Below are 11,818 nucleotides of genomic sequence, written 5' to 3'. Positions count from 1 at the left end.
CCCTCCCTCCCTCTCTCTCCTTTTTAAACACAGGGGGATGATATTTTTGCAACTTTGTATGCTCTGTCAGCAAGCTTCTTGTCCCACCAGAACCTAATTCGGTTTAAAACAGAGTTACCACTTGGTCTTGCTCTGGTGGGAGGCACTATTGCAGGATTTTTAGCTTTTGTTTGTTTGTCTTCATATATTGCTAAGGATTTCTCTGTAGTTGTAAGGGGAAAAAATACCATTAACTGAGTAAAAACAATATGCCAGGGAAAATTGCTTTTGAACCAGTGCAACTTCTCAACAGCATTGGCATCATTCCTCATACCTTTTAGGTATGAACAATGAACTATTAATAGGCCCTCTTCTCTTCCTGTCATTAAGTGTGGTCTGTCTCTCCATTTATTTAAGTGTTCTTGTATGTATCTTTTTTGGTTTATTTCTTCAGTTTATTCCTAAGTATTTTATTTTGGTTCCTACTAAAAATGACATCTTTTCATGTGTTTTTTTTTTTCTTTCTAATTGGCTATTTGCTAATATGGAGGAAAAGAGGTGATTTTTCCATATTGATCCTGTATTCTACTCCCTTACTATACTCATTAGTTGTATTAATTTTTCAGTTAATTGATTTGACTTCTTTTGAGGTAGGTGACCTATGCATCCTGTATTAGTTTGGTAGATGTGCCCAAAAAAAGAAAAACCACAAACTGTGTGGCTTAAACAACATTTTTTTCCTCACAGTTCTAGATGCTGAAAGTTCAAGATCAAGTGCCAGCATGGTTGGTTTGTCCAGAGGTGTTTCTCCTAGGCTTACAGATGGTCCCCCTCTTTTTGCCTTGTCATGAGGTTTTCCCTCTGTGTACACAGGCCCCTGATATCTGTGTAGCCTACTGTCTTCTTGTAAGATAACAGTCAGATGGGATTAGAGGGTATACTAACAGCCTTATTTTAACTTTTATACCTCTTTAAAGGTATCTCCAAATACATTCACATTCTGAGGTTCTGAGGGTTATGGCTTCAACATATGAATTTCGGAGGGGACACAGTTCAGTCCCTAGTTTTATTATAATGTTGAGTCATCATGATAATAGTGGGCATCCTTGTGGTATTTCTGACTTTAAAGGGGATACTGCCAATGTTTCTCAGACTATACTCATAAAGTTTAGGGAAGTCTCTCTTATTTGAGCGATTTTGTTTAAGATTAGGTAGTATTAGGTTTCACCAAACAGTTTTTTGGCATGTTTTGATAAAAAGACATTTTTTGTTTATTAATATAGTGAATACTAATTTTGAATCTACATTTTCTTCTTGAGATTTGCTATGCTTGTTCATGGTTTTTAATTATAGTTTGTGTAGTTTACTTGATTAATGTTCTTTTTAAAAATTTTTTTTAGCTGTAGTTGGACAAAATATTTTTTTAAATTTTTTTATATATACATGACAATAGTGGAATGCATTACACTCTGGACACAATATCTTTATTTTATTTTTTTTTAAAGAGAGAGAAAGAGAGAGAGAGAGAGAGAATTTTAACATTTTTTTTTTGTTTTTTTCGGCAGACACAACATCTTTGTTTGTATGTGGTGCTGAGGATCGAACCTGGGTTGCACGCATGCCAGGCGAGCGCGCTACCGCTTGAGCCACATCCCCAGCCCAACGATATCTTTATTTTTATGTGGTGCTGAGTATTGAACCCAGGGCCTCACATATGTGAGGCAAGCGCTCTACCACTAAGCTACAACCCTAGCCCGATTAATGTTCTTTTTTTAATATTTATTTTTTAGTTTTAGGTTGACATAGTGTCTTTATTTTTTATTTTTATGTGGTGCTAAGGTTCGAACCCAGTGCCTCATTCATGCTAGGTAAGCACTCCACCACTGAGCCACAACCCCAGCCCTAATGTTCTTCTTAAAGACTAGTTTTTTGTTTTATTGATCCTTTCTAATGGTTGATGTTGTGTCTGATTTTTTGTTCCTTTTATCAGTGTTCTTTTTTAACATCTTGAGTTAAAAGCACTGGTCATTTATTTTCAGTCTGCCTTTTGATGAAGGGTTTTAAAATTTTATGTTTTTAATTAAAATGAAGTAAAATTGGCTTTTTTGGTATACACATGTTTAGATACTTGTAACCACCACAGTGAGGATGTAGAACCCTTTGATCACCCCCTATACTCTCTTATGTTACTTCCACTTTGAAGTCATGTCCTCCCTCTACTTCAGACCTCTGGCAGTCCCTGATCTGCTCTTTATCATTGTAGCTTTGCCTTTGCCAGAAAGTCTTATAAATGGAATTGTGCTGTATGATATTTTGAGACTGGCATTTTTACTCAGCATAATGCCTTTAAGATTCATTAATGGCTTGAGTCTTTGTGTCTTCTCTCCTTTTTTATTGATTAGTTTAGCTATAAGTACTTGGCAGTTTTATTGAGTTAACTTTTGGTTTTCTTGATTCTATTGCTTTTCTAGTCTATTTCATTTATTTCTCATCTTTATTATTTCTCTCTAGCTTTGGGTTTAGTTTGGTCTTCTTTTTCTTAGCTTTTTGAAGGAATATTATGGAAGTTAGGCTATTGATTTAAGATCTTTCATGTTTTTACATGAAGGTATTTTCAGCTATAAACTTTTGCTGTATCCCATAGGTTTTGGTGTATCCCATAGGTTTTGGTATGTTGTGTTTTTTTATCCATCTTATAATTTTTCATACTCACACTTTTGATTTCTTCTTTGGTTATTTTAGAGAGTGTTATTTAATTTCTACCTGTTTTTTTTTAAATTTTCCATTTATCCTTCTGTAATTGATTTATAGTTTCATTCCATTGCAGTTTGAAAAAATATTTTGTATAATTTTAGCTTCTTTTTGTTTGTTAAAAATATTTTTAGTTGTAGATGGATGTAATATTTTATATCTTTCTTTTATTTATTTTTATGTGGTGCCGGGGATCAAACCCATTGCCTCCCACGTGCAAGGCAAGTGCTCCACCACTGAGCGACGCAACTCCAGTCCTGATTTTGGTTTCTTAAAACACAATAAGACTAATTTTGTGACCTAATATGTAGTATGTTCTAGAGAATGTTTCCTGTACACTTGAGAAAAATGTGTTTCCTATTCTTTTTGTGTGGAGTGTTCTATACTTGTCCATAAGGTCTAATTGGTTTAGAGTGTTTTCAAGTCTTTTATTCCCTTATTTATCTTCTCTCTGCGTGTTTTATATAGAATCAAAAATGGAACATTTAAATCTCCAGTTATTCTTGTAGAATTGCTGTTTTCCTTCAATTGTGTCAGTGTTTCATATATTTTGAGATTCACTCATTAGGGGTGTGTTTGTGTGCGCTCCTGTGTGCGTTTGATTATTACATGTTCTTGGATTGGCCAGATTATGTAATTATCTTCTTTGCATCCTGTAACAGTTTTCAACTTGCAGTGTAATTTGCCTGGTGTTAGCATAGTCACCACAGCTTTCTTTTTGGTTGCTATTTGCATGGAATGTGTTTTTACAGCCTTTTGCTTTCATCTTAGTTGTTTGTTTCAGATCTTGCAGATGATATACTATTGGATCATATTTTCACTTCATTCTCCCAATCTCTCCCTTTGGATTGATGACTTTAATTTGTTTGCATTTAAAGTGATTACCAATAAGGAAGAATTTTTGCTATTTTACTATTTTTTTGTTTTTGTTTTTGTTGTTGCTATTGTTTTAGAGACAGGGTCTCACTCTGTTGCCCAGGCTGGCCTCAAACTTTTGAGCTTAAGCAATCCTCTTGATTTAGCATCCTGACTATACAGGTCTCTGCTGTCTCACCTAGCCATGATGTGTCTTCTATATGTCTTATAACTTTTTGGTTTCTCAGTCTTCTTTTATCTCTTTTTTTATGCTTAATTGCTTTTTTTGTAGTGTACTGATTTAACAGTCTAGTTCCATAGCCTACAAAAACTTGGCTCCTAGGGGCTGAGGTTGTGGCTCAGTGGCAGAGTGCTTGCCTAGCATGTGTGAGGCACTGGGTTCAATTCTCAGCACCATATAATAAAAAATAAAGGTCCATCAACAACTAAAAAGTAATTAAAAAAAAAACAACTTGGCTCCTATATACCTCTACCTCCTCCCTAGTGTTTTTTGATCCCAAATTACTTCTTCATGCATTGTATTCCTATTGACACAGATTTATAGCTAATTATTTTACACGTTTATCTTCTAAATCACTTAGGAAACAAAAAAGAGGATTTATTTATATATATTTTTAATACTGGGGTTCAAACCAGAAAGAGGATTTAGAAGCCACAAATACTATAATCCTTTTATATTTACTTTTATGGGGGTTGTTTTAGCTTCAAGTTACTCTCTATTATCCTTTCATTTCAGCCTTAAATACCTCTTTATCATTTCTTGAAGGCAAGGTATATAATGACTAAATAACCCCAGATTTTAGGGTTTTTAAAAATGTCTTATTTCTTGTCTATCTGGTGTGGTCTCTGCACCCATGTCAAAAATCATTAGCCAAGCCAGGCATGGTGGCATATACCTGTAATCCCAGTGGCTCAGGAGGCTGAGGCAGGAGGATATTGACTTTAAAGCCAACCCCAGCAACTTAGCAAGGCCCTGAGTAACTCAGTGAGACTGTGTCTCTAAATAAAATACAGAAAAAGGGCTGAGGATATGGCTCAGTGGTTAAGCACCTCTGGATTCAATTCCCCATTACCAAAAAAGAAAAGAAAAAGAAAAAATCATTGGCCAGCCAGGCATGTCGGTGAACACCTATGGTCCCAGATACTCAGGAGGCTGATGCAGTATGAGTGCAAATTTAAGGCAAGCATGGGCAATATAGTGAGATGCTATCTTAAAAAACATAAAGGGCTGGGGATGAAGCTTAATAGCAGACAGAGCACCCTGGGGTTTATTCTCTGGTAGCACAGAAGTCATTAGAAAGTTTTCACTCTTATCCTTTGCTTTTCTTTTAGGCTTAACAGAAACATCTGAATTTGACCTCACCAGTAGGATACTTTAGACCATATTATCACTAAATCTTATGTCTGTTGAATGTGGATTGTGAGAAAAATATGATAAACTATATATTTGTATGTTTCTGTTAGATGTGATACTTGTATGTGTGTTTTGTCATTCAGAGCATTCCATTCCAGTGATTCTCAGTCCACATGGTCTTTTTGTTCCTGATTTGTATATTTAGTGTTTACTGTTAATTTTTCCATTCATTTAGCAAACACTGAGCATCTACTCTGCATTGTTTTAGGCTCCCTTAATAGGAAATCAAATAATAGATATATATATCAGTGCCCTCATGATAATTTAGGAGTAATAGATTTAATAGTAAGTTCCTAAATACTGTATAGCAATTCCAATAGAATCAAGCACAAGATACTGAGGAGATCTGAGAGCGAGGCACCTGAATCAGACTAGGAATGTGAGGGAAGTCATCTTATAGGAGGTGAATCTAGAACTGGGTTTTTTAAAAGGTGAGTAAAGTAACTCATGAAATTACTCACCATATGGATGTTGGATAAATGAATCAAAATTAGGTGAATGTGGCAGGACTTTTGTAGCAAGGGTGCAAAGGTAGAGAAGGCATGAATCACATTCAGAGGCTTACAGTCAAATGTGGATTAAGTAAAGGGTACACTTATAGTGCAGTAGGAAGAACTGGAGTATGTATTCTGTCTCACTCTTTTTGATGAGATCTCAGTTTACCCTGCTTTCCCCTCTCCCTACAGTCTACCCTTCCCTGGAATCTGATGATGATGACCCTGCTCTGAAATCTCGACCCAAGAAAAAGAAGAATTCAGATGATGCCCCATGGAGTCCTAAAGGTGATCCAGTATTTTGTACCTTTAATTTTGTAGGTATGGTCAGGGGGGAAATAGACTGGAAGTAGAAGGGATATTTTATTCAATAAAACCCAGTTCAAGCTGGGCATGATGGCACATGCCTCCTGAGACAGGAGGATCCCAAGTCAAGGCCAACTTCAACAATATAGTGAGGCCCTAAGTAACTTAAGTGAAACCTGTCTCAAAATTAAAAACGCTGGAGATGTTGTTCAGTGGTTAAGTGCCCCTGGGTTCAATCCCTGGTACAAAAAAAAAAAAGGCCCAGTTCAGACACTCATTTGTTTATTCAACAAGCATTTGTTATGTCCAGACAGATTGTTAGATGCTGGAGATAAAATGGTCAGTAATTAAACAGTTATATAATTAGTTCAACAAAACCAGAAATAATGAGACATGCAGCTTACTTATTTTATGACTTGAGGAGAAAGGAGGAGGACCTTGAACAGATTCTACCAAGCAGACTAGGGCTTCAGAGAACATTCTGATATTGTAAGGGTCCGGCGAAGCGTCGGAGAAAGAGACCACCAAGTGACCACTCATGCAATTGGCAGAAGGGGATTTATTGAGGATCCGATTCAGCGCGCTGAGGCTCCAGGCTCACCCAGGAGGGGAAAGTAGCCCAGAGTCCCGAGCAGGGGCTGAGCACTGCTTAAGTACACTTTTTGGGGAGGGCGGAGGGCTTTGTATACATCAGAACAAATCATCATGAGGCGCGGGAAAATTGAACAACAACTCCTAAACATGATTAGTTCATTCATTGGCGGGAACAGGTCGGGCGGGGGTGATAGGTCAGTTCTAAACGGGGTACACATTCAAACTGATTGGTTTTAGGGCCTAAATGACTACGTGACAAGTTACACAGAGTCCCAAGTTATTGGACAACCAGGGAGTCAGTGGGAATATTTACTGGGCAGTTCCAGTATTGTCCTAACAGCTACAGGGATTTCAGGTTTTGCAGGTAGCATAGAAACCTAACAATACCTAATCCTTTACATTTTAACTCAGACCTTGCAGCTTAGAAACTTTACAATGCCCGGTCTTTTACACTTTAACTTTTACACTTTAACTTCAATTTCTTTTACCCTTACAATATCATCATCCTAGCCCTCTGGTAATTTTGTGGTCAAGGAGGTGAATTATGCTGACTGTTGAGCTCTACAAGGTTCAAGACTCATCTTTTGAGAAGCCATCCCTGAGTATGATAGAATCATTATTGAGTTGAATATAGAAATTAGAGGGTGATCAAATAATCTTCTCTATTTCCTTGGTTGGCTTGTTTTTACATTGGAGGATATATCAATAAGACTTTGCTGCTTAACAAACAACCCAAAACTTAGTGGCTTAAAACAACAGTAATGGACCATTTTTCAGAATGATTCTGTAGGTTGGTTAAGTTGTTCTTTCATTCTGAGGCAGTTTGACTGGTGGTATAAAAAGATCTTCCTCAGTGTCTGGTACCTAACTTGTGCCGCAGTCTGGCTGGGCACAAAATACCTGAGCCACCACACCGCCTTGTAGATTCAAACAGCAGCTCTTTATTCCCGAACTGTCACTGGCACTCTACACACACGTTCTGGGAAAATTTTCCCTCCACTGGGCTCTGCGTCCCAAATACTCTCAGAACCCCGAGAGAACTCAACGGGAACTCAAGGAGCGGGCGCCTGAGGCAGCAGGATACGCCCTATTCCCAGCAGGATCCACCCTAAACCTGGAACCGCCCTAAACCCAAGGAGCGCCCTAAACCCGGATTGGCCCTAAACCCCTAACCCTAACCCTAACCCTAAACCCGGATCCACCCTGGTCCTTGAGCAGGGTCACCTTTCTCAAACATTCATGCAATGTCACTGCAAATGACCTGGGTCCAAGGCAAGCCCATTTCCACAATGGAGAGTCCTCCCTCTAAGCAACATTGGGTAGGCTGACAAGGAAATTGCCATGCATCATTCCTACTTGGCTATGGCTCTCAGCAAACTTGGATAACTGAGCCTTTTTTCTTATTGTCTTTTGTCCATCAGGAGGCTATCCCAAGCTTTTTCATAAGGTGGCAAAAGGGTTTCCAGCAGCAAGAAAGGACAAGCCCCAATGTATAAGCACTTTTCAAGCCTCTGCTTGTTTCTTAATTGTTATTGTCCCATTGGCCAAAACAAATTATATGGCCAAACCTCGATTTCAGGGCTGGAGAAGTAGATTACACCTCTCAAAAGGGGAGCTCCAAAGTCACATTGCAAAAGGATGGAGATATATACACACACACACACACACACACACACACACACAGAGGTGTGAGAAACTGAGGGCCATTTCTGTAGCAGTGTGCCATTGAGGATGCTGGAATCTCTGTATCTGTGGTTCTCAGGAAATAAGGGCCCTTTTAGTCCCAGCAAGCCTTATTTGACTTTTTTGTTGTTTGCTTGGGGTTGGAGGAGTAGGACAGCAGGACATTTTTGGGAAGTGTTCTCTTAGTCAATTGGCAAATAAAAAAAAATAGGCCTATTTTCTTATTTTATTTTCTTCTGTAGTTTGTAGTTTTATATCTCCTGTCAAAGTAAAATTTTCACATTAGTGTAATAGAAAATGTGGAAAATACCAAAGATAGAGGAAATTATAAAGAAGAAACCACCCATGAGTTTGCTACCCAGAGACAACCCTTGTTAACATTAACATATTTTCTTCTAGTCTTCTTTTCCTATGCATTTTTCTTATTGTGGTTGAAATATCACTGTATATGCAATTGTATATCCTACTCTTTTTATTTATTTTTTGTCTTTTTTAATTAAAGGTAATGTATAGCAAATAAAATACTATGGAGGAGTTCAGGATGAAAAGCAATGTTCTTATATTTCTGCTTTCCCTATCTTCAATTATGTGCCTGAAAAGCAACCTCATAGTTTTTATTTTCCTGGTATATACCTATAAAACTCAAGATGATAGAATTTATACCACTAGTTCTCCTTTAATCAACTTCTGTTGTGCCCTTAGTATTTCTCCAACCCCCAGCCTTCTATAAATCATTCATTTTTATTTATATTATAAAGCTTGTTAACATATACATTTTCTTGTGATTAATAGTCCATATTTACTAGAAATTTAGTATAAAATTGAAAATCAATGCATATATTTGACCTATTAAATTAATATATGTTAAATATGTCCCTGTGCCATTGTTTATAAATAATATTTTAATGGCTACAAATGCCTATATTATGGATATACCTAATTTATTTAATCTGGAGGCATTTAAGCTATTGTTTATCATAATTAGTGACAACATTTGAGGTGAACATCTTTATGTATAAATGTATATCTGGCAACTTGCTTAGGATGGATCCCCATGAAATTTTAGAAAGGTCAAACTATATGAGAATGAATGGTGAAAAGTCTCCCTTCCACCTCTTTTCCAATTGATTCTTATTTTCCTTTCAGAGATAATTTCTGCATATCCAAATACATGTATATATTGTCTTTTCTCCTCTTTTTTATTCAATTGGAAATTTACTGTTTTAGTAAGCTATTTTGCTGCTGTGACTAAAAGACCTGACCAGAAAAACTGTAGAGGAGGAAAAGTTTATTTGAGGGCTCATGGTTTCAGATGTCTCAGTCCACACACAGCAGGCTCCATTCCTGGGGTCTTGAAATGAGGCAGAACAACATGGCAGAAGAGTGTGGCAGAGAGAAGCAGCTCACATGATGATCAGACAGCAGAGAGAGACTCCACTCTCCAGATACAAAATATATATCCTAAAACCAAGGCCCAATTCCCACTTCCTGCAGCCACACCCTACCACTTCAATTTCCACTCAGTTAATCCCATCAGGGATTAATTAACTTATTGGGTTAAGGATGTAACTCAATCATTTTTCCTCCAAACCTCCTTGTATTGTCTCACACATGAGCTTTTAGGGGACACCACATCTAACCCACAACATTTACTTATATACTCTATTAGTTTTTGATTTTTCTCAATAATGCATCTTAGAAATTATTTACATTCCCACAAGCAGTGCACAAGAGTGGCTGTTTCCCTTTACATTTGCCAACACAGTTTCTTAATGTAAACATTTTAAAAGCTCTTGATACATACAAGCAAATTACTTTCCCAAAAGGTTGGGACAATTTACCTTCCCACCAGCCATTTGTAAAAATGCCTGTTTATGAAATCCTTTCAGGCATTGAAAATGTCAGTTAGGAAGAGTGCTTGCATATGAGTAACAGGAACCTGTCAAGCATCCTTAGTGTTTAGTCCCTAGGGTAGAGCTGCTTTAGTTGATGTCCATGGACTTTTGGATCCTTGAATCTCCTACATTGTATTAAAAATTTATGTAAATGTACATATATATTTGTATATATTTCTCTAGTTAAAACATTATCACATTTTCAAAGCAAGTCTAAAAAGATTTCACTGTTCTACCAAAGAGATTTTCACTTAAAATCAGGAATAAGATGTATGCCCATTAGCTCTTCTGTTATTTAGCATTGATTTTGAAGTTCTAGCCAGTATAATTAGGAATAAAGCAGAAATAAGGACTGTGTAATAAATTAAGAGAACATGTCATGATGATGTGGGGATCCCAGGATGGGAATCCTGTTCATTTTTGTCCATTGTTTTCACTGGAGCACCTTGCATAGTACTAGCAAAGGGGTGATGTTTAGTAAGTATTTGACAACTGAAAGAATTTGTATGATTGTGTAATAAATATAAGTAGAAAACAGAAATATGGCATTTTGAATATTAGAAAATGCAAGAGAATTAAAAACTTAGAATTAATAAGAGAATTCAGTAAATTGGGCAATCCCTAGATATAAACTAGATAGCCACAAACCATGAATTTCTGCATATCAGTAATAATCATAATGTACTGAGAGAAAAAAGACCTTTTTGACAGTAGCAACAATTATATAAAATACCCAAGAATAACCTTAAGAAGACACATGTGGAACCTATGAGAAGAAAAACTTCAAAACTTCACTGATGAACATAAAAGAAGGCCTTAATCAATAGAGGTATACCATGTGTCTGGTTACCAAAACTGAGTGTTATTTCCTTTCAAATTAATTTGTACCTTTGACACTATTCTAATCAAATTTTGTGAGGAACTTATTCTAAAAATAATTTTTAAGGAGCTGGGGTTGTGGCTCAGCAGTAGAGCACTCACGTCACACGTGCGAGACCCTGGTTTGATCTTCAGCACCACATAAAAATAAATAAGTGAAATAAAGGTATTATGTCCAACTACAACTAAAAAATAAATATTTGAAAAAATAATAATTTTTTAAAAAAGTAAACATAATTAGCTTAAAGACTTTTAGGATAGAAGAGTTGAAAAGAAATTAGCGTTTTTAGATATTTAAATTACACTGACTGGGGATATAGCTCAGTGGTAAAGCATTTACCTAGCATGAATGAAGCCCTGGGTTCAATCCCTAGTACCATAAAAAGAAAAAAAATTCAAGGGTAGATATTTTGTAGTGCTACAATAATCAAATTAATGTTGTTAAAGCACAAGAATGAATAATAATTTTTTTTTCATTTTTAAATATATTTTTGTTATGAAAACATAGAAAATTAGACAGGTTAATGCCATGAAAATATAAAACACATATCACCCAAAGTTAATAATGAACATTTTGCTACATTTGCTTTGCTTTTTTTTTTTTTTGAGGACTTTGAAGTGAAATTCCAAACATAATGATATCTGTAGTTCTTCACTGATCTTCTAATTGTTCTCTTCAATATTAAAAATGAGGTATTGAATTCTCTAGCTGTTATTCTTGAAATATCTATTTCTCCCTTTTAAAAAATTTCTATAGTTATAGGTGGGCACAACATCTTTATTTTACTTTATGTGGTGCTGAGGATCAAACCCAGTGCCTCATACATGCTAGGCGAGCACTCTACCTCTGAGCCACAACTCCAGCCCATCTATTTCTCCCTTTACTTTGGATTTTGAGACTCGGTTGTTAAGTTCATACATGTTTATAGTTTTTTTTTTTTTTTTTT

At 36.3% G+C, this 11,818-nt stretch overlaps 1 protein-coding gene across 1 annotated transcript in view; it reads left to right on the top strand.

Annotated features, from left to right (window-relative positions):
- The window catches only part of Phf8 (PHD finger protein 8), a 93,997-nt gene that overhangs the window by 69,698 nt on the left and 12,481 nt on the right, over positions 1–11,818 (top strand). Inside the window, exon 17 of the mRNA XM_048796696.1 lies at positions 5,707–5,802. Within this exon, the coding sequence (XP_048652653.1) occupies positions 5,707–5,802 (96 nt within the window). The remainder of the gene's footprint in view (positions 1–5,706; positions 5,803–11,818) is intronic.

The sequence above is a fragment of the Marmota marmota genome, unplaced genomic scaffold, assembly GCF_001458135.2.
Source record: "Marmota marmota marmota unplaced genomic scaffold, marMar, whole genome shotgun sequence".
NCBI classification, from domain to species: Eukaryota; Metazoa; Chordata; class Mammalia; order Rodentia; family Sciuridae; genus Marmota; species Marmota marmota.
Note: the sequence above shows the minus strand (reverse complement) of the source record. Positions and strands in the feature narration are given on the sequence as shown.